A 25,215-nucleotide genomic window follows, 5' to 3' on the forward strand; every position below is an offset into this window, starting at 1 on the left:
ATATTTTTCATTTCGTTTAAGTGAGATTTGGTCTAGAAATGTGTGATTTCTTTCTTCCTGTTGTTACCTTAAAATAGAAATTAAAAAAAGAATGAGTGAGTCATATAAAAACTGTACATTAATATTAATTTAAAGCAATTCATATGAAATGATAGAATAATTCATTGTATTAATAAAATGAAATATATTAAATAAGTATAAAATTAGAAAAAAATTATATAAAAAAAATTATAATAAAAAATATTATATATATATATATGCATATTTCAAGACCGACTTTCTTGTAAAAAGGATGAAAATGCTCTTAGTCTTTACTATTTTCTTATAGCGTTTCCTTTATCCTTTCGCACACTTTCCTCTAGTTCTACACTTTTTACTTCTCATGTTTTCTTTACTTAAAAAAGACAATATATCATGTTAGAAACTTTTTTTATTCTTAATAATAATTTTCAAATTCTATAATTCAAAATCCTTTTTATGTAAAAATAATAATAATTTTTTGACTGTACAACTCAAAAACACTTCCAAATTATATAATTTAATTTTTTTTTATAAAAAAATAATTTTTGAATTGCCTATTCTGAAAACTTTTTTCATGTAAAAAAATAACTCCTAAATTGTGGAATCTAGAAGAAAAATTACTTGAATTTTGAATTGTACATTTTAAAATTAAAATTGACTTTCAAATTATACAATTCATAATTCAACTTTTCTAATCTGAAAGTGAAAAGTATTATAAAAAAATCTTTTATAAAAAAATAACTTCTAAATGATATAATTTTTAAAAAAATTACTTCTAAGTAACACAATCTAAAATTTAAACTTTAAACTAGAAAAAACAAAGAATATTCATATTCATAAGGTGAAAAAGGAAAGTATGGGGTGAAACCCGAATTCTGTTGTATTTGGACATGTGATTTGTCCCAAGTAATTTAAGCCCATAAAATAGAAACTTAGTTTTGAGGAGCATAAAGTTGAAGGCTGTAAAAATTTATTTTATTTTATTATAATTTATACTTTTATAAAAAATTGATACACTTCAATATAAATATAATTAACTAACTTGTATTTAATATTTTATCATGATTCTTTAATTAAATTTGATAAATTTTAGCTTATAAGAATATGTCTGCAAACGAAACACTAGTGCAGATATGTAAAACAAATGCGGCTATTTTAAATTTGCAAATGCGGTCATAGAACCGCATTTGATCAGCACGCATTCGTAAATCTGGCATTTACAAATGCGGTCCTATGACCGCATTCATAAATCACATTTACAAATGCGGTTACCTAAAATAACCGCATTTGTATATTATTCTGAATTAGGGAGTGGGTTTGGGGTTTAGGATTTATGAATGCGGTCTTGGTAAAAATCGCATTCATAAATCACTATTTACAAATGCGGTCTTGGTAAATGACCGCATTTGTAAATAGTGCTTTTTTTTTAAAGTTCACTTTGTTTTGTGCAGAAACCATATATTTTAATAACCTGCATAATGATCAAACCCAGCCAGACAAATACAGAAATATAGTAATCAATTGAAATCATCAAAATGTACATTTACAAGTGATCAAATTACATATAATAAAACCACTATTGTTTACCTATGCTAGAGTTATAAAAATTAATGAAATATGTGGACCAAGAATCTCTAACATATGAAATGCCTTCCTCATTCATTGGTGTTTCTTTTGTGAATAACTGCATTGCAAAGTTGACATAAATTAGTTTTTAGATATATATATGTTCAAGAATTAAAAAAATGATTTAACATATATAGTACCTCTTTCCAACCAGTTTTAACACCTAGTCTTATAATGGTAATCATCCATTGCATAATGTAATAGCCACACTCATAGCTTCCTGGTTGTTTATTACACTATAATTCAATAAAAAGTAATATGTTAGTATATTGATAAACAATGATAATAGAGAAAGAAAAAAATTACAAACCTTTACTCTTATGTAGTTCAAATTATTTGAACTGGATCGACCTTTTAGGATGTTATATCCACGCCATGAACTGGTTAATACAAAAAACCTCGTTAGTAGATGGTTAATTAGTAACATACAAAGTTAAGTTTATACTATACTTACGTATCAATGATATCCTTAAATTTTGTGGGCATCTTCTTGTGTAGGGAACAGAACCACACAGCAGTCTTATCAACCATTGATAAGACAAATAACTGCCAATGATGCCTATATGATCAATGAAAAGAGTTAGTAAATATTTAAAACATGAAATAATAATAATTGATGACATATAATTAAACTTACTCATTAATATAAGGGCATAAATAAATTTGTTTTCCCTCTTTTTCCAGGATGTTAGTGATGTACGCTTGAGTCTCAGTTGAGTTTGGTCCAACGGGATTAGTATATGCAGGATCTAAGAATCCATACATATTTTCCTTCCCCTCAGTGATACAGACTCTATGCAAAAACCTACAAGTTTTTAGTTAAAGCATAATCAATAATAATTTAACATAAAGTAAATTGAATAATAGGTAAAGATACTTACATCATAAAAAATTGAATTATACTTATATTGAGCTCCTGTTTCCCAGATATAAATTCTGATAAATCTGTGTTGTAAATCATCAGTGGCAGTTCAGTGTTTATTTGAAAAAATGTATTATCCCACGGAATTGGAAAAGGATCATTGCCAATCTGACTAGCAATGAGACGTAGGGAAGCCATAGGATTGTCAACTGGAACCTCACGCTTCTTTTTCGGACTTGGTGGCTGAAAAGGTTTCTACAAGATAAACAACATTTGTATTAAATTATATGTAATATATAAATATAAATAAAAAATAATATAATGAAACGAAATTATTACATGAGGTTCGAGCATAGATCGAATGAGCTCTCTGGGCCAGGCAACGAATGTCTGAAATGCATCGGCCACAGTGGTTACCTCATCTGAAGGTAGTGGAACACGAGCATCAGGAAATCGTACTTTTTCAACTGTTACCTTCGCCACATCAGGGGAGAGAGGAACGTTATGTAAGGTGGTGACGTTTTTATAGACTTTTCCAAGTGCCACCACTCGAGGAAGTTTGCCGCCCACTACCAGTAGCTCACAATCCTCTGTCTGCCCATTGATATCATCCCCTGATGTTGGAGGAGCCGCACAACTCCCCTTTGTGCTCTTGGGAGTGGGACTAACAAGGGGTTCAATCGGCTCAGCACAAACTTGTTGCGATAGAAACTCTTGTCGCATTCGATCATTCTCCTTTTTCATCTCCAGCCACATCAAATCAGTCTCCTTTCTCATCTCCTCCATTATTTCTTCACGTAACTTACTCTTCATTTGAGTTTCCTTCTTGGAGGAGGAGGATGGCTGTCGTTCTGAAACTCCAAAATAAAGTTTAATTCCGACCCCTTGTCCAGCGGCACGAACACGACCAGAGTGTTCAGGTCGTCCAATTGCTTCAACCAGGATATCGTGACGACCTTCAGCAACAAATTTACCGTCGGATTCCAAGGAATCCTGCAAGAGTACACAAAAATCATATTTTCAATCATTAATATAATTAATGCTTTAAAAAAAATTGAAAATAACAAAAATAACTTACAATTTTTTCGATTATAACCCCGGATTGCTCAGAACATGGTGCACCCGACTTTTTAATTCAGACCCTCTTCCATTTTACATGGCGAAAAGGTGGTGATGGAGGAGAAGTGACCCCTGTTTCCACATTCTCAGACAACGTCCCCTGTTGAGATTTCTCCTTTTCCACCATCAGTGTTTGCTCAAGTTTTCTATACCCCGAACGAGACATAACGTGCGGGGTAAGATTCTTCAAAGCTATCTCTTGAGCTTTCTTCCGACGATCCTGTCATAATTGAAATAAACAAACTGAAGTAAATATGATAAACTTATTAATGTTATATAAACAAAAAAGTTACTTCACTTACCATCCAAGCCTCATTTTCACGGCTTTCTCTAAAAAGACGCCATGTCTCTTCATCAATATGTTGGTACTTTAAACATGGATTTTCGTCTTTAAGGTCGCCAAAAATGTATCTCGAAGTCAGTCTTGACTTAAAGGTACGAAATTTAAGTGCGATATTGGATAATATCTTTGATCGAAGCGGTTCCACATCAGGAATGTCAAAGTTTGTCTGGAAAATAACATCATCAAATTAAAATTAATTAATCAATATTAAAAAGCATTATATGATAACAATAATAATGTAAAGCTTACCAGAACATCCTCCCATAGCATGTTCCGATCAACCTCTGAAACCTCATCCCATGAATTAATCAAAATGGAAAGCCTCTCACGAGAAACAACTCCAAGATAGCTCATAAACTCATTTGCCTTAGGACCAAAAGCCACTCCAATGTTGACGTCAATGTCAACATGTGTCTTCTCACCAGCAGCACGTCTCAATGCAAGACGCTTCAATCTAGTAGGTCCTCTACTGCCTCGTCCAGATCGAGGTCTGTCTGGAGTTTGGTCGTCATCCATGTCTCTGTTAAAAAAATTAGGTAACAAACATTAGTTAATGTGCATCGAATTAAAATCATATAAAAATAATACAAAAAATTCTAAATGTTTATTTACATGTTGCATGTGGGTTGAATGTTTATATGTAAATTCCTTCACTGTGGTCTTTACGGGTTGCATGTACATCATCAAGTACATCGTCATCTTTATTAGTTATCATTGGTGTGAATGAACGAGTTTCGCCATTTTCAATATCATCTATGGCTTCCCCTTGTTTTTTCCCGTGTAAAACGACATACCAATGTTCTGACGTAGGATCTTTCACATAGAAAACCTGAGATGCTTGTTGAACCATTATAAATGGCTCATCTCGATACCCTATCTTTCGAAAGTCCACTAGTGTGAATCCTGATTCATCAATTTTAACCCCACTTTTATTGTCAACCCATTTACACTTGAAAACTGGAACGGAAAACTTAGTGTAGTCAATCTCCCATATCTCTTCTATAAACCCATAGTATGCCATTGATCCAAGTACTGGATTTGTATCTTTCGAAGTCGAAAACTGCATTGACTCGGCTTCAAGAGTAACACCAGAATTTTGAACTGTACTCTTTTCATCCATGGACTTCGTGTAAAATATACAATTATTCACTTCGTACGCTGTACATGAGATGACATCAAACTTCAATCCAGCAGCCAACCAAGTCAAGGTCTCTGATGCCGTTGAATCCTTGAACACCTCATCTTTAAACAAAGGCATGAAAGTTCTATTATGTTCCATCAAGACCCATTTCTCTGCTTGTCTTGGGTTATTTGCCTTCACAATGGCTTTATGAGCTTCTATGTAAGGTACAACTTCATCTGTGTTATTCAATATGTACAAATGTGCTTGCAAGACTTCTGATCGAGATTTGCTTACAATATTCACACCACGTAAACATTTAGTTGTAGAACGCCTGTGGTGCCATGAATTAGCTGGAACACCTATTGGATTTGCTTTTGTCATGTACTCTGAACAAAATTCAATACTTTCTTCAGCTATGTACCTTTCAATCATTGAAGCCTCTGGACGATAATGATTTTTCACATAACCTTTCAAAATTTTCATATACCGCTCACCAGGATACATCCATCTTAAGTACACTGGTCCACACAATCTAACCTCTCTTACCAGATGCACCACTAGATGAACCATGATGTCAAAAAAAGACGGAGGAAAAAACATCTCCAATTCACACAAGATAACAACAATTTCATTTTGAAGTTCATCTAGTTTTGAGGGATCAATGACTTTACAACAGATGGAAGAGAAGAATGAGCACAAACGGGTTATGGTATGTCTAACATTTTTTGGTAAGATCCCACGGATAGCTACCGGCAACAACTGTTGCATCAAGATGTGACAATCATGAGACTTCAACCCAATTAACTTCAAATCTTGCATTGACACTAGGCTCTTCACATTTGAGGAATGTCCTTGTGGCACTTTCACACCCTTTAGACATTGACAAAAACTAATTTTTTCATCTTTTGACATTGTGTAACAGGCTGGGGGCAAATATGTACGCTTACCCATTTCTATGGGTGCCAACTCGCCGCGTATGTTCATCTCAATCAAATCTAAACGAGCATTTAGACCATCCTTCGTCTTCCCGTTAATGTTAAAAAGTGTACCAATTAAGCTATCACACACATTCTTCTCAACATGCATTACATCTATACAATGTCTGACTTCTAACCTCGACCAGTACAGAAGATCAAAGAAGATTGATTTCTTCTTCCAAATATTTGTCACAGATGACTTTTTTTTGGACTTACCGAAGGTGTGGTCTATGTTATTTACCTTTTCGTAAACCTCAACACCGGTTAATGGAATTGGTGGACCACTACCCTCTTGGTGTCCATTAAAGGCTTTTTTCAACCTCCGGTAAGGATGATGACTTCTAAGAAACCTCCGATGCCGAAGATATACTGTTTTCCTTCCATGTTTCAATTGTTGAGAAGCAGTGTCTTCTTCGCATATTGGACACGCTTTGTGACCCTTAACACTATAACCTGATAAGTTACCATATGCCGGAAAGTCATTGATGGTGCAAAATAACATGGCATGAAGCTTGAAAGTTTCATTAGCAAATCCGTCAAATACTTCGACACCCTGGTCCCACATTAACTTCAAATCTTCAATTAGGGGACTTAGATAAACATCAATATCATTCCCTGGTTGTTTCGGACCGGATATCATCATAGACAACATCATGTATTTTCGCTCCATGCACAATCCAGGAGGTAAGTTGTAAATAACTAGTAATACAGGCCATGAACTGTGATTTGTACTCATATTACCAAACGGATTCATTCCGTCTGTAGCTAAACCAAGTCGGATATTTCTTGATTCTTTACCAAATTCTGGAAAGTCATCATCAAATTTCTTCCATTGAATAGAATCAGCTGGATGTCGGTACATGCCATCGCATTTCCTCTCATCTGCATGCCATCTAAGATTCTTAGCATCGTCTGGGTTTGCAAACAAATGCTTCATCCTTGGAATGATGGGAAGATACCACATAACCTTCATTGGGGGTCCATGCTTTTCCATGTCATCAATAGAATCATCATCTTTTTGTTTCAACTTATAACGTGATAACCCACACCTCGGACAACTTTTCAACAATTCAAAATCTTTCCGGTATAATATACAATCATTAGGACATGCATGTATCTTTTTGTACTCCATACCCATTGGACAAAGAATCTTTTTGGCCTCGTAATTACGATTAGGTAGACTATTTCCCTCTGGAAGCATATCCTTCAACAGCTGGAGCAATTCCGTGAAGCTTTTATCAGTCCATCCGTTTATTGCCTTCAAATTCATCAATCTTAACACCGCCGACAACCGTGTGAAGTTAGTTGATCCAGGATACAAAGGAGTCTCTGCATCTTTTGACATACTTTCATATCCATGCGCTTTTGCAAAACACTCAGCTCCCACATCACGAATCATGTCCTCCAATCGATCATCATCTCCATCATCGTGTACTGCTTCATCCATGGTAGAACCCACATATTCTTCAGTTACGAAAACACGTGGTAAATTTAATAATTCACCATGCCATGTCCAAGTTGTATAAGATCGAAGAAACCCATCACATAGCAGGTGTTCCCTCATGATATTCACATCCAGTATCCTTCCATTCAAACAGTTAACGCACGGACACCTGATCTTTGCTCCATCATGACCACTAATAATCGCGTTACACTGCGCAAATTGTATAAATTCCTCTACTCCCCTTTCGTACTCATCACTTATACGAACAACATTAATCCAACTTCGATCCATTATATATTCTGGAATATAGTTAGGATTTTCTAATAATTAGTATTCTATTCAATTTCACACATTTGCCGAGGGTCGAACACCCCCGGACTCAATCCAAACACGATATTTCTATTCTAAAAGTAACAATTGTTGGGTTTAATAGTGCCAAAGTTCAAGAGGGGGGGTGATTGACCTTTTAAAACTTTCTCGCAGAAACAGTGTTTAACACAGTTTTACAGAAAATAAATCGATTTATGTGAAAATGAACAGATTTATTTCAGCACTGTTTTTGTTTGAAAAGCTTTTAATACAGCAAGGTTAATCACAAGACTATGCTGATAGATTTTCCAGATGCACACACACAGATATCAGATTGAAAAACAGTGAAACACAAAACAGCAAGCTTCAATTTCAAGCAAGTGATTAAGGTTCAATTGATAGCATGCTAATTAATTGAGTGACCTTTGCAAACAACCTGTTCCAGTGGCTTTTAACAGACTATGAGTGTTCTTCTTGATGTCAAGCAATTTTCCAGAAATTAAGAACAATGAATCACAGAACAGCAAGCTTCAACTTTAAGCAATTGTTTAAGGTTCAATTAATAGCTTTGACAGTTTCTTGAGCAACCTATCACAGTCAATTTGTTCCAATGGCTTTTAGCAGATTATATATGTTCTTATCAGATTCAAACAACTTTTTCAGAAATCAAGAACAGTATGCACAGTGCCCAGAAAGAACAGATTTATTTTCAATTGAACAGATTTATTTCTTTGCTGTTTTATCAATTATGCAGAAACGAAATTGCAGAGAGTGAGAGAGAATGAACACAGGCAGTTATACTGGTTCACTCAACTGAGCTACATTCAGTCTTCACCAACAACAGGTGGAAATCACTAAAACACAGTACAACCAAGTACAATTCCCACTGTTCTTGAAACCTACAAGAACTTAGGTACTCTTGCTGAAAAAACCTATTTCAGCTCACACACACACACTCTCCAAGAAAACCTATCAAGAAGAGTGTTCAACCAAACTATTACAAGAAATGAGAAGTGAAACGACTACACCTGATTGAGGATACAAAGATCTGCCTTAAACCAGTAGGCAAGATTGCTAGAACAGTAGCTGCACCTCACACCAAGCTTTTGGAACCAAACCAAGAACAAGCACTTTTTGATTTTTGAAATCTTTGAAGAACAAATGCTAATCCTTTGTAAACACTTAACTCTCTGCTGTCAAAAACTTGTTTTTGCAAATGTATGAATTGGTATTAAACTCAGAAACAAGTTTGCATTTTATAGAAAGCCAGCTTATAACAGATTTTTGAAAAACAGTTAAAGCTGTTATAAAATGAACAGATTGAAAATAAAATGAACTGATTTATTTTTCAAAAGCAGTTAGAGAATTTGTTAAGTGAGGAGACTTAGTCAACCATTCTGGTGTTGAGATAAAACTGAAAAACGTTTAAGCTTGACATGGCACCAGAGACAAAAAGAATCTGTTCATTTACAGATGAACAAATTTATTTTTCAAAACGAAAACAGAGAAAGTTTAACTATTTAAAACTCAGTCGTTTTGAAAAGAAGAAGACTTAGTCAAAATACCTGATGCACAAAATCTAATTTTTACAAGACTTAGCCAAGGCATCAGTGAAAAAAATGAATCTGTTTATTTAGAAAAGAACAGATTTATTTTTATGCAGTAAACGTGTTTTTGTGTAAAACATGTGAAAAACAATTTAAGAAAGCTTATGCTTGTTCTTATCACATGGCCAGTGGTTATGAGGTGAGTTACTCAGCAAAAAGCCCACTCTTAGACAACCTCTAAGCACTACCTAAGACATACTTAAAGCAAAGCAAAAAACAAATGAAATGTACATATAAGTCTTCATCAAACACTACACATAAGTCAACATCAAACACAATTTTGAAGGGGCAGCAACCATCTTCAACAACAATAACTAACATAACATAAAACTTTTATTAAAATGTAATTAACAACTAACTAAATATATAATATAAATTTAAGAAAATAGAAATTATATAATACAAAAATTCAAAATACACACAAATATATAAATTATTAGTTATTAGTTATAAATTCCAAGTTGTATTAGTTATTAATTAAATATATATTATAATAAAGAAAAATAAAAATTCAAAATATTAAATATAAATTCAAAATATTAAATAAATATTAAATACAACACCAACCTTTAGGTTGATGGTGATCGGAGTGGCAGAGGCACAAGACGAAGGCGAAGGTGGTGGCGGAAGTTGTGGCGGTGGCGGAAGCTGTGGCGGTGGCGGAGCAGAAAAAACCAGCGAACACCAATAGAACAGTAACCTATATGCCACAAACGAGTTAGGAAACGAAAATGACAATGCCAAGGAAGTGAATAATGAATGATGCAAAAACGAAAACGAAAACAAATGAGTGAAACGAAGAGCGGAGAGAACTGAAACTTACAATGCAGAGAGAACTGAAACTGAGAACGTTGAAACGAAGAGCGGAGAAGACGAAAGTGAAAGTGAAAACTAGTGGCGCGCTTCAATTTTTAGGGTAAAATTGATTTACAAATGCGGTTCTAGGGTAAGACCGCATTTGTAAATCAATTAAAATGATTTACAAATGCGGTCTTACCCTAGAACCGCATTTGTAAATCAATTTAATTACAAAAATGCCACCGCGTTTTTTACAAATGCGTTTAAGCGCAAAGCCGCACTAAATAAATGGTCGTTGTTTTCATATTTTGTACTAGTGAAAGAAACGTTTAGTATATGTAAAAAACTAGTTTCACAAAAATCCAAAAATTGGAATATATAATTAACGGTTTTTCTTCTAACCTAGTGTAATTTTTTTACGAATTTTTTGAAATGGAGAAACTTTTTAAAATTCAACACCAAACAATTTTGTTTCAAGAGTAACAGTAAACACATGTTTTCTAGACAAAGCACATACAATTCATCCAATAAATGATCTAACTTGGGAATAAAGTGTCTATACTTGATGGTATTGTTATTTAGTACTCTACAATTTGTGCACATCCTCCAAGAACCATCATTTTTAGGCACCAAAATGACTGAAACAACACATTGGCTCATGCTCTCTTGTACCTATCCTTTGTTCATCAATTCTTCAACTTGAGTTTGGATCTCCTTTGTCTCTTGAGGGTTGCTTCTATAAGCCGGCCTATTAGGCAAAGATGCTCTTGGAAGAAGGTCAATGTGGTGTTCAATTCCCCTTAGAGGTGGGAGTCCTATAGGAATTTCATTTGAAAACACATTCTTGAACTCTTGCAAAAGAGAATCAACATTAGGAAGAAAATTAATATGGTTAGAATGGTCAACAACCAAAGTCTTGTGCAACAAATCCTCCATGTCAACATACTCTTCCAGCTCCACAACATCCCTAATATCATGGTTCAATCCATTCAAAAACCTAGTCATGGTTGCTTCATTTTCTTCATTCATTCTAGCAATAATCATGGTCATCTCATGTCTTTAAAGTACTCTTCAACACTTTTATTTCCTTAAGTCATTCTTTGAAGTTTGAGTTACAAATCTCTATTATAGCTTGCTGGAATATATCCCTTTCTCATAATCCTTTTCATTTTAGTCCAATAGTCCACCATGGGTTCCTCATAGTTAATTTTATCCCTTTGGTATTTATTCCACTAAGTTGAGGCATAATTTGAAAATTCAGTTGCTGCCAACTTCATATTTTACCCATCATTCTACTTTTTTCAAGCAAACACATGTTCTACTTTAATCTATCACTCCAAGTAAGCTTCAAAATCACTCTTCCCTTTGAATGTGGGAATATTTAATCTTATCCCATCAAATCTTAGTTGTCTTTGTTCTCCCCCATTCTCTCTTCTCCTCCTCCTATCTCCCTTTCTATTTTTTTGATTTTCTTGTTGTGCCTGCTCCATTTGATCCAACCTCGCATAGAGTCCATCACTTTTTTGTTTCATTAGTCTCTCCAAATGTTGTGTTAAAGCTTGCATTTGTACTTGTGAAAGTCTACTATGTGGCGTTTCCCCTGCCATGCTCAAGTAAACAAATTAAAAATAACAATAAGTTTAGGCCTCACACCACTTTCTCACGTTCTTACACTCCACACTCGTGTTTCACACAACAAGGCCTTTTTTTAAATGATCACACCGCCTTTTACCAATAGTTCTCTAACTTAAGGTTCTTACAAGAATCGCTTTCAATGGTAGTAATCACAAGCTTAAAATACAATTTTGATATTTTAACATCGATGAAAGAAAAGTACTGAAGAACAATTTCTCTAGGGATGGCAATGCGAGCTAACCCACCCTGCACATGCCCGCCCACACTACAAGAAATTTGCTATTTACATACGGATTCAGATCCGTATGTAAAGTGAGCATTAAATACGAATTTTACATAAGAATTTCGATTCGTATGTAAAGTGAGCGTTACATACAGATTTTTACATATGATCCAGATCCGTATGTAAGGTGAGCATTGCATATTAATTTTTACATACGGATCCAAATATGTATGTAAAGTGAGCATTACATACGAATTTTTACATACGAATCTAGATTCGTATGTAAAGTGAGCATCACATACGGTTTTTTACACATGGATCCAGATCCGTATGTAAACTGAGCATTAGATCCGTATGTAAAGTAAGTGTTACATACCGATTTTTACATACAGATCTAGATCCGTATGTAAAGTGAGCATTACATATGGATTTTAACATACGGATCTAGATTCCTATTAAAGTAAGTGTTACATACCGATTTTTACATACGGATTCAGATGCATATGTAAAGTGAGTATTACATACGGATTTTTACATACAAATTTGGAATCATATAATTCTTAATGGGAATTAAAATTAGAAAAGTAATTTGAGTTTAATTATTTTTTAATTTAATTAAAGAAAATTATAATATTTAAATTATAAAAAAAATAAAAAAAATAAAATAAAAATAAAAATATTAGTATCAATAATAATATTTCAGATTATTGTCTCTATCTAAATCATATTAGAATTATAACACTTTTTTTTTCTAATTTGGTCATATGTGTTGAACCCATTAAAAAACTAAAAATAAAATTAAGTGTTACATGAATTGTATGAAGGAGGAATAATTACATACAAATTGTACCCGTATATAAAGTATTATATATAGAATATTTTTAAAAATTGTAATAATAATAATATTGATATTAATTATAATATTAATATTAATACTATTAATAATAATATTATTATTAATATCTATAATATTAATAATATTTATCGTATTTAATAATATTAACAATAATTAATAATATTAATAATATTAAAAATATTAACAATATTTTTAATAATAATAATAATAAGTTTAGTAATAATAATAATTTTAATAATATAAATGATTTTTAATAATAATAATAATATTAATGATACAAATAATATAAATGATATTAATAATATTAGTAATATAAATAATATTAATAATAATTATATTATAAATAATATTAATAATAATAATAAATATAATAAAAATGTAATATGAAAAAATAAATTTGTTTAATATAATAATAAAGCTTCTTTGATTAATCAATGAACTTGACTCCCAGTCTCATATGCTACAATTTGTTTCTAATATTTAATTATAAGTATGATAATGTATAATAATAAAAATAATATACTTCCACATTGATATAAAGAATAAACTAGGTAGGTAGGGAATCCCTGACCTCGTATCCAGTACCATCATCACCTCATCACTGCCCAAAACAAAATGCAACAGTTCTGCCTTTGGACACGATCAATTTTAGGTGATTTTTTTTTATATTTTTTTATTTATATATCAAAAGTAATACATTTTAAAAAAATTGTTTATAACACTTCTTTTCTGTTTGTATTTTTTTTTCATAAGTTTTATTTAAATTGTAGTTAATATGATATTTTATTAAACTACAAGAAAAATATTTTTTATTTCGAAGCTAAGGGCTATGTCAATATTTTTTAATTAAAAGTGTAAGGGGGGGTGTCAATATTTATTTTCAAATTTAATGGAGTGTGAATGCCATTTCGTATAATATTAGAAAAGGCAAAAACAATTTCTTAAAAAAATTGTGGAAGCTATATAGATTAGAAAATATTTTTTTTTTCTAAAAGTCATGTATTTTAAATAATAACTTTGAAAACAAATTGTATTCAAATATACTTTATTTTTCTAAGACACATAATGGAATGGTATTAGTTTTTGATAATTTAATTAAGATAATAAACATATAGATTATATTTGGTAAAATTATTTGAAAATGGAGTTTCAAATAAGATTTTATTGGTGTTTTCTCTGTATTTTTTTAAATTTAGACTGTTATGGTGGTTGAGTTTTATGAAGTTATACATGTTATGGATGAAACTCAAAAGATAGAGCTTACTAATGTCTGACTTGAATGTGATTTTGCCTTGTTTGTGTTGTGTTTAATGTTAGGACTAATGTTTCATGGATGTTTCGTAATCGATGGAATACTTGTTTTAATTACTGTGAAAAAAAATCAAATTTAGGGTTTCTTATATTTATCGCACAAGGAATACGTGTGTGGATAAGTTGACTAATTTAAGATTTACTCATAAAGAATCATTTTATTGGTATAATAGGTTTCCATCTAGTTTGTTCTTATAATTATTTATGAATAGGTATAGTCTATCTATGTACCGTTTTTGTTAACATATGGATTTTGTTCTAGTCTCCCCATATTTTTGTATTTTTTTAATAATATTTTTTCAAGTGATGACAGATGATTGTTGTTACTTAAGGTGTCAGCTTAACTGATATGTCAAGTTGCATAGTGATGCCTAACATGAAAGTTTTTATAAAAAATAACAAGACTTGAAGTGTTTAATGAAACTAAATAAGATGAAAGTTGTAAAATGACATATAGTAACATAATTATTTAATCAAATCTTAATACAAGGTAATTATATATTTTCAATAAATTTAAATTTCTATAATATATTTTTTTTATATAAATTAAACTTAAAATAACATTTGTGTAAAAGTTTATTCTTCATTATAATTTGAATTATTCATCATCTTCCAACAAAAGAAAAAATAATTTAAACAATAATAAACAAGGGTAACATGAAATCAGTACAAAAAAAAAAAAAACTATACAATAATCCATACAGGATAACTATAAACAAAATTGGACATTAATGTTTTATATTATTATTTTAAAAAGTAAAATAATAAAATGTAAACGCCATCAAACACTAGTACGAGTAACTTATTCAAATATACTAAAAAAAAAACTATTTCACCAAATACATATAAAATAATTGATCAAAATTTCATTTATAATCTAGATAAAATATTTTACAAACTCATCCTAAGTATTTTGTTTCACAGTAATCTTTTTATCATTTTGGTTATTTTTTTATCAACAAATAAAAACTGAATAAATATGAACTACTTCAGGAATGATTCAATCATTATACAAAATATAACACAACTAGACCCACTGAATCCTTCCAGATTACCAAAATCCTACATTACTACGAAAAAACAAACAACCCAACCAAAGAAGAAACCTTACAGAAACCATCAAACACCTCAAACCCTTCTACAAGAATGAGAGGCCAAGAGAATCTAAGTCACTTAATTGAAAACATACAGGTCAGAGGATCAATGCATTACTTAAAATAAGAAAAGCGAGCAGAAAACATATTTAAATGTTACCCAAAACCAAATTTAGTTGAACCAAAGTGAACATTTTCGAATGATCAATCACTCTACTATTAAAAATATGTTTATTCATGTGCTTTTAGATCGCTTTTGGTTATTGGTAACATGAATTCAAATTTTCTCATAGATTTTGTGTGTTATTTTTTTAATTTGTCTTCAAATTAAACTGATTTTGATATATTAATTTATTTTATAATATATCTTAAAATATTAAATTTAATATATTTTAAAAGTACAGTAGATAAACAACAACAAAAACTTAGTTGAAAATTCAAGTTTTATTTTATTTTTCCTTTTAATTAAGAGAGTTAGTGGGAGGCTTTTTAATATAATCAATTTAGTGTATGTTTTTTTTATTTGACTGAGTAACTTTATTTTAATAAAATAAATTTATAAAATAAAAAACAAAATAAAACTTACAGATTATATTATTTCATTAAGAACAGTATTTCTTACAGAATACTTCCAAAATTAAATTTTCTATAATCATGTATTCATTATATGATACTAAAATATTTTTGAGTGAATTTTTTGAAATAAAAAAATTACACAACGTTTGTTTAAAGAAACAATAAAATATTATTATATTCTTATTAAATAAAAATATATTTTGTTACCTTTTTATTTAAATTATACTTCCAAATGATACACACAAAATGTGATGCAAGAAATTTAATCTTTATCATTAATATCTACATAAGGTCAAGATTACTTATCACATTAATTAATGTTTTGTGCATGTGTTTTCTGACACATTTAATTTGTCTAATAGTGTTTTGTGACACATTTAATTTGTCTAATATTTTCACGTGTCATATTCATATTTACAATGTTAAAAATAAAAAAGTGATCAAATATATTTTCATGTTGATAATGTTTTTGATTCTACCATTACCTATAAAAAGCTTTTTAAATTTATTTTATTTTCCTTTTTTCTTCTCCACACACCCTATAAAAAAAACAAGACGAAGTCTCTTTCCAATCATTTGAATAATGTCGGTAAAGTTTCAGATGCTAAAATTCAAAAAACAAAACACGGAATTTTCTCCTTCCACTCCTCTCCACCACTGCACAAAATATATAAAACAAAGTTTCTCCATAATTCAACCAAATTCTGAAAGAGTTTTCACTGTGAGAAGTTGTCATGTTTGAAACGAAATAAGAAAAAAAGTGTACAAAAAAAACCGAAGGGTAGTGATATATTAATACTGTGAGACATATCAATAAATTAATATTTTATTTGTTTTTTAATTAAAAATATTATTATATTATTATAAACAGTTGTTAGATGTATTTTTTAACGGTTAAATGTGTAAAAAAAAAAACTTTTCCAAAAGAAACGAAGGATACCAAACTTAGCACTACGTACTGGTTGTTTGGATGAAATCTGTCACATGTATCATGGACATGAACCAAACTTACTTTACATAAAAAATGTAAGCAATAAATATATTATATACACTCTTTGACTCTCAATTGTGATGTAAGAGTTTTAACAAAAGTAATATAATAAAGAGTAAGAAAATTGTAAATGGATATAGATAAAAAATATAATAAGAAATAATTTTATAATTAAATAATATTATATTGATTCACAATTATAAAAAATATGATATTTTGATACTGGCCCAATTTACACCCATAATAAAATATTATTATTTATAATAAAATAAATTAAAAAAATAAAAAGATGTTTTTAATGAAAATATAGATAAAATGTAAAATATTAAAATAATTTTTAAAATTAAAAATATAAAAAATAATTAAAATATTAATATTTTGTAGAATGTAGGATATTCAATCAATCATTTTTCTTGTAGAAACAACATTTTCAAACACATACAGAGAACGTGTTTGGTTATATTATATTATTATAGTTGTGATAGTGGTGAATTGAGTGGAACAGGGTGATCTTGTTTTGTTATATAAGGAGATGGTTGTTGTAGGGTGAGGAAGGAGAGGGGAAAATGGCTTGCATGAAGACGGTGATGGTGACCAATATTGGTGGCAATGCCATCATAATGCAGAAGAAACTTAATTTGAATCGCCAAGTTGGTAGTTTCAGGCATTCCGTTGAGGAACAAAGATTTGGATCAGTAGTGAAACTTGGAATGAGGAAGAAGGGGAAGCAAAGTTCTGCAAAAATGGTAGCTACCACCGACGCTCAGAACTCCACCACCGTCAAGCTCTCTGCTCTGGTGTCTGTCAGAAGTAATAAGGTATTGGGAGGAAATGAAATGGTGAATAACCTTCTCACCATTTTCTACCCTCAAAACGACACCAAAACTCTTGTTCTTCAACTTGTTAGCACAAAGCTTCTTCCTGGTACATGCCCACCTTCAACTCTTCATCATTTTTATCTTCCACTTTTTTTCTAACTTCTTCGATCACTTCATCTTTTTCATTTTTTTGTTTGTCTCACTTATTAATTCTTTTACCACTCTTAGTCATAATATTTTTTTCTTATTTAAATAGGCTTTTTCTCTTTAAATATATTTTTTCTCGAATGAAATATTTATCGATTCTGTGTATTTGGTTCTTAAAAAATTATTTATACTTTGTTTCTACTTTTATGTTTGACTTTGCTTATGAAATACTTTTAAGAAATTAAAATGGTTAACCTATAACAAAATATAAGCCTCTCTATCAATGGTGTTATTACAATACCAATGTCATTACTGTATCATAAATAAAGATTAAAAATATTTTTAAAAAAATCTAAAATGAGTTAAAAAGTTTATTTAAAGACTAATACATATATATTAATTGTTAATTATTGTGGTGTAAATTGAATGAAAGGGAGAATGGAGGCAAAGTTGAGCAAGGAAACGGTTTTAAAATTGAGTAAAGAGCAAAAATTTGGAGATGAGAGGTACGAAGTGGAGTTCATTGTGGATTCTGATTTTGGAACTCCTGGAGCTGTTACAGTTGTTAATGGTTATGACAATGAGTTGTTCTTGGAAAACATAACCATTGCACAAAATCTTCATTTTGCTTCCAAATCTTGGCTTCAACCAAATCACAAGAGAATTTTCTTTCTCGACAAGGTAATAACCATTTTCTTTCTCTAACAATTAGTTTAAATTACAAATATTATTTTTTTAGTATTTAATACACATAAGATTGGACGCTAAATAATAATATTATATGATATGAATTATGTTCAAAAATTATTTTTATAATGATAAATTCATAACCTCAATCTTTTATATAATTACATATTACAAAACTCTTCATATTATTATTTTAATATTTTTTATATAATTTAATTACAAATTTACCTTTTATTATATATATATATATATATATTTAAACTAATTATATATAATTACAAGAGTGGTTAAATTATCATTTTCTATTATTATTTTTTTGTTAAAATCATATATAATTTTCTAAAATTTAGATTTTAATTCATATTTTTTACAAACTATGGAATTGAAAAAAAATAAAATTACTTAAATCATATAAAATTATTTATTTTGCATAATTACTTTTTTATTGTAAAAATACTACATAAGATTTTAAAATTATAGTTATTTATATATTTATAGCCACAAATGGAAGGATATATTTAGTTGTGAACTGATTCAATTCAAGTAAGTTTGAAATTGCATTAATGTAAGAGTCACCTTCTACTCAACGGGCCCACCATGTTTATGATTATGATTTAATGCAACTTGATTAAGTTAATTAAAGTAGTTTTAAACTATTAATATAGTCAACTTATCAAACAAAGTATATTATTTGCATCATGTTGTCATATGGATAAGAACCACTTTCTTGATTAAAATAAAATAATCCTGATTTGAAAGAAAGACTATAGAATACTTTGTAAGAAAACGAGATTCATGTGCACTCAATAATGAATTAAGATATTGCAACATTTTTTATGAATATTTCAAAATTATATCATTAACATGTTGCATGGTTTGGATAAAAAAATGTAAAAGTTATAAACGACTAAAAATGCTCTCAATGAAAGTTTGACATGTGATCTGAATTGTCAAAATAAAGCCAAGGTTCATTTTTTTAAAACAATGAAATAAAAGAGTTATTCTATTGATAAAATATTTTTTATTATATGACTTATTTTATCATACACTTTCTTTCTCCGTGTCTCTTCTTTTGATGTGTTTAATGGATATATATTTTCAGTATAAAAAAAATATTTATTTGCAAGCCATTTAAATAATATTTATAAGACTTTTAAAATTATTATTATAAAATAAATAATTTGACCATACATAACTATCTACTATTGAATAACAACTATCTGGATTATTTTTTATATTGATATTGCTTGTGTTATTTATTTTAAAATAAATTATAATATTATTTCTCTAAAAACTTTAAAAATCGATTATAATCCTCCCAAAATTGAGTCTTATTCCCCTAAATTAAAACATTTCACCTTCAATCATCATTTTTTTTTGTGGGTTTAAAATCGTGTTAAATGTAAAATATAATTAATTAAAGGATAAAAAAAATTAAATTAGAAGAGCAAAAATATATTTTTTAGAGAAGTATGAAATCATTGTAGAGAGATGAATTGTGTGAGTGCCACTTTAGTTAAATTTTTGGAATTAAGCAATTAAAAAATAATCACTTTATTAAGAAGTAAATAATATTTTCTGATTAAAAATATTAGAAAATTTTTTACTTTTAAATTATGTAGATTAGGCTAATACATCAAAAAATAATTTATTTATTTTATGAAAAATACATTTTTGTCTGAAAAAATAAAAACAAACAAACTCATCTTTATTTTACCCTCCTTTTTTAGTATAAAACGTTTTAGCAACTAAAATGTCTGAATTGATTGAGATGCTCACATATATAACTGCCCCTAAATCCAAAACACTTTGACTTAGATATTTTTAGTGTTGAGTTAAACTCAACCCAAATTAATCAAACTTATTTCAAGTGGGTTGAGTATCAGATTTTGGTGTTTACCAAATAAAGTGTCACTGCAACTTAACTATCATATAATATATTTATAAACGTTTCAATAAAAATAAAGATTAAGAAAAATGACGTACATTAATGTTTTTCCCTTTATAATTGTAGCCTGTATTTGTTATTATTAATGAAAATGCACATAAGGTGTATGTAAAAATGAACAGGCGTATCTACCAAGTGAAACACCAATTGGGGTGAAAGAGATGAGAGAAAAGGAGTTGATGGAGCTAAGGGGTGATGGGAAGGGACGTAGGATGCCATGTGACAGAATCTATGACTATGATTTGTACAATGATTTGGGAGATTCCAACTCTCACAGACCAACACTCAACCCATATCCCACACGCTGCCGCACTGGACGCCCACTCACCACCACCAATGGTCACTTTCACTCATTACATATTTACTTTAAATACACACCATTTTATGCATGCATCTTTTTTCTTTGAGTGTGATATGTTGATAATCATGTATAAGATTACAACTGAATTGTCAAAGTAACTTTTTTTTTCTTTGCGATTGTTTTGCTTTTTACATGCAAACATGGACAGATGCCAAAGTGGAATCACGACCGAGTGAATCAGAGCTAATATACGTTCCTAGAGATGAAGAATTGAACGACATAAAGCAAGAAGCTATGGATAAAGGAAAGTTTATGGCAGTGCTTCAGAATATTGTGCCTGCGTTAACAGATAAAATCATGGACAGTCAAGCACTTTTCAACATTGATTACTTTATTAAAGAGTCAGGCCAATCTATTCTCTTCAATTTGGGAGGTGCTGCACAAGATTTTTTTAAATTCGACCCTCCAAAAGTATTTTCAAGTGAGTCAACTTAAACACTCTCACTGGCCAAGTTTGTATTTGTGAGTCTACATGGTTTCATTTTAGCACATAAGTTATTCAAATGAAGTGGAATGGTTTTCAGGGAAAAGATCACATTTCTTGCAAGATGATGAATTTGGACGCCAAGTGCTTGCTGAGTTCCCTCTAAGTATCGAAAGGCTAAAGGTAATCACGAAAAGAGGAATGTTAATGCATACTCTTTATTATTGACCAGAATTCATTGGAAATCATTTTTTTTTGTAACTCTTATTACATGTCCTTTATCATGGTTTTAGGTCTTGAATAAAATTCAAACAATAATACACCTTCAGAAGAGAGGGAAATAGGAACACTGAACAATGGTTCTAAACCAGCTTTATGATATTTCATTTTATCAATTTTCCTATAGGTTTTCCCACCCGTGAGCAAATTGGATCCCTCTAAATATGGTTCAGTGGAGTCAGCATTGAAAGAAGAACACATTATAGGGCAGATTGAAGGGATGTCTATTCAACAGGTACAAAAAATTGGTCCTCTTTCCAGAGGCTAAGCTGTGTGGAAATGACAGATCATAAAATGTTTAATGTTCTACTCTGCTTTTAAAATTTAGGCATTGGAAGAGAATAAGTTGTTCACATTGGACTATCACGATTTTTACCTTCCATTCCTGGATCGGATTAATGGTCTTGAAGATAGAAAGGCTTATGCAACTACCACAATTTTGTTCCTCACCAAAATGGGAACTCTGAAGCCTATTGTCATCCAGCTTGCTCTTCCAACGGGGAATCCAAATACTTCATCCAAGAAAGTTCTTACCCCTCCAACAGATGCCACCACTAACTGGCTATGGCAACTTGGCAAAGCACATGTTTGCTCCAATGATGCCGGCGTTCATACACTCGTGCACCACTGGTATGGAATTTTATTGGACAGTTTCTTGAGTGTTTTGAGTGCCTTTTTTTCTAATTAAAATTGCAGTTTCACAATAAATGTCCACATTTTAACTTGACTTTGAATACACAAGTGAAATTTCAACTTTGATAGTAGAATAATATCGAAGACACCTAAAGAACTATACCTAAATTTTAACCATTTTATTTCCTTCTAAAGAACTTCTGAAAAATACTTACATGTAATCTGTTTTAGAAAAATGTGATGCCATTACAATCTTATTCCTCCCACCCCAGTGCAATTTGGTGGGGATTATTTGGCTCATACTAGACCGAACCAAAAAGTATTAACACAGTCACAAAAGAAAACAGACTTGCGTATCATGATGTATCAGATATCTTTCGTGTTGATTACATTGATGAACATTGTAATGAACATTGAACATTGATGACATTGACCTCTAATAATTGAACAGGCTACGTATACATGCTTGCATGGAACCACTAATAATTGCTGCTCATCGGCAATTGAGTGTGATGCATCCTATATTCAAGCTTTTGCATCCACATATGCGGTACACACTCAAAACAAATGCGATAGCACGTCAGACACTCATCAATGCTGAAGGTACCATTGAAACAGACCACACTCCGGGGAGATACTGTATGCAAATGTCCTCTGCTGCATATGAAGATTGGTGGCGGTTTGACATGGAAGGTTTTCCTGACGATCTCATAAGAAGGTAATAACATTATTCTTCAATTCGGATGATACGCAGCTCTTTATTTAACATTATCCTCTGCTGGGTACCTAGACATTGATGATGATGATGATGAAGATATCTAATAGATTCTTTTTCCTTGAATAGAGGTTTAGCAGTTCCAGATGCAACCCAACCTCACGGCATTAGACTACTAATTGAAGACTACCCATATGCAGCTGATGGACTTCTGATATGGTCCAGCATAAAGAAGTTGGTCCAGACTTACGTGAACTATTACTATAAAAATTCCAATGCCGTTTCTTCTGACATTGAACTCCAATCTTGGTACGCAGAATTCATCAATCTTGGACACCCTGATCATAAAAATGCTAGTTGGTGGCCAAATCTTGCCAACCCTGAGGATCTCACCTCCGTACTCACGACTGTTATTTGGCTTGTAACAGCACAACATGCTGTCTTGAACTTCGGTCAATATCCATATGGTGGATATGTTCCAATCCGTCCACCAATAATGCGAAAACTAATTCCCAAGGAGGAGGATCCCGAGTACTCAGATTTTGTCAGGGATCCTGAGAGATACTTCATATCATCAGTGCCAAGTTTATTTCAGGCATCAAAGTTCATGGCTGTGATCAACATTGGTTCTGCACACTCACCAGACGAAGAATATATAGGAGAGAGAAACGATTTGTCCTCTTGGTTAGGAGAACCTGAGATCATTGATGCATTCAATGAGTTTTCAATTGAGATGAAAAGTATTGAGATTGAGATCAAGAGAAGAAACGCTGATCCAGAACTTAGAAACAGATGTGCATATGAACTGCTTGTACCAAGCTCAGAATGTGGGGCAACAGGACGAGGGGTGCCAAATAGTGTTACAGCCTAATGGTTATGCGGACAATGCTGCAACTGTATCAACTGAATAAACTGAATTAATGTCAACTCTTTTTAACAGAGTCAGGGTTCTCTGTTTCAATAATAATTGTTTGACAGTCACCTTTTTCTCTTATTTCTCTTTACAACCCCTTTTAATAATAAAATGTTATATTCAACTGATAAAAATAAAGTAATATGCATCATCTCCAACATTGCTAGTCCTCAACCGGGTTCTTTCTCCAACATTGCTCTAATAGATCCATGAAACATTACATAAAGAGAGTGAATTTCCTTGAGAACCTTTTCTTAACGCATCATCTCTCCATATAGGCTCCGAATCATTGCTTTTCTCCAGATAATCTTTCTCTCAATTTTCTTACTTCTTTGATACTGCAATGCAATGCTTCTCTTTTTTATAAATGTAAAACAAAAAGGTGCGGACTTAAATAACAGATTCATTAACTCCACAGACTCTGCAGGAATTGTGTTTTGTCCGTCAAACAGATTTCATATATAGATTTTATAAATGATTGAGAAGTGAAAAGTTGAAGGTGAGGGAAAGTGAAAGTACGAAGATTTGTGAAAAAAGTATGAAGAAAGTTGAAGAAGTTTGGATAGGATATGTTAGACTGAATGTGTGAAAAAAATTTATTGAAATATGTGAGTGATGATGGTTGTAAGAATATTTTGAATTATTTTGAATTGTGAAAATAGTATGATTACACATTTACCATTACATATATAAAAAAAGTAAATAAATAATAATTAATTTTGTGCACACTTTAGTTAATTAAAATAATTTAAAATTTTAATTATAAATAAAAAAAATAAAAAAATAGAATTCAAATAAATAAATAAAATATAAAATTTAAATATAATTATATTATTTTTCAATTTATAAATTTATTTTAATTATGTTAGTTAAATTAATGTATTTAGATAATTTTAATATTATTTATAATTTTTTAAATTATATATATATATAAAAGTAATGCTCTCGATTCTCTAATAAAGGTAATGGAGTCTAAATTTGATTTATGCATAATATAAATTAAATGTTAAAAAAATTGCATTCAAAACAATATCATTATCTAAATAAGTACCATGAAAACCTTAATATTAAATAACATCTCAATGTTCAACGTGAAAAATAACAATACAAAATTGTCACAGTTGTTGTAGATGTTCTATCAAATTCCTATTGTAAATGAGGATATTATCGAAGAAAACCAATAAAAATTTCCTCAAAAACTGTTGAAATTTTGTGTTCATGAGGCCCTGAAAAGTAGTAGGTGCATTAGTGAGGCTGAAGGGCATCACCAAGTATTCATGATGCCTTGAATGTGTTCTAAATGTCATTTTTCATATATCTGTAGGGTCCATTCTGACTTGATTGTACTCTGCTCTCAAGTCAAATTTCGAAAAGA

The 25,215-nt window shown here is 30.7% G+C and overlaps 1 protein-coding gene across 1 annotated transcript; it reads left to right on the forward strand.

Moving 5' to 3' along the window:
* Positions 1-17,317: 17,317 nt before the first annotated feature.
* LOC137812044 (lipoxygenase 3, chloroplastic-like) lies at positions 17,318-23,908 on the forward strand. The gene is made up of 9 exons (XM_068613922.1): positions 17,318-17,839; positions 18,314-18,561; positions 20,638-20,854; positions 21,025-21,297; positions 21,401-21,483; positions 21,707-21,814; positions 21,908-22,209; positions 22,664-22,930; positions 23,057-23,908. The coding sequence occupies exons 1-9, from the start codon at positions 17,482-17,484 to the stop codon at positions 23,796-23,798; spliced, it is 2,598 nt and encodes an 865-aa protein (XP_068470023.1). The 5' UTR covers positions 17,318-17,481; the 3' UTR covers positions 23,799-23,908.
* The last annotated feature ends 1,307 nt before the right edge of the window (positions 23,909-25,215 follow it).

The sequence above is a fragment of the Phaseolus vulgaris genome, chromosome 2 (genome assembly GCF_000499845.2).
Source record: "Phaseolus vulgaris cultivar G19833 chromosome 2, P. vulgaris v2.0, whole genome shotgun sequence".
Classification (NCBI taxonomy): Eukaryota; Viridiplantae; Streptophyta; class Magnoliopsida; order Fabales; family Fabaceae; genus Phaseolus; species Phaseolus vulgaris.

What these genes read in the sequence shown, in the direction of transcription:
- LOC137812044 (XM_068613922.1), top strand. Translation starts at nt 17,482, where the DNA reads ATGGCTTGCATGAAGACGGTGATGGTGACCAATATTGGTGGCAATGCC. An exon ending in GAATTTTCTTTCTCGACAAG is followed by an intron (nt 18,562 to 20,637) that starts GTAATAACCATT and finishes AAAAATGAACAG; the next exon opens with GCGTATCTACCAAGTGAAAC. An exon ending in CCCTCCAAAAGTATTTTCAA is followed by an intron (nt 21,298 to 21,400) that starts GTGAGTCAACTT and finishes AATGGTTTTCAG; the next exon opens with GGAAAAGATCACATTTCTTG.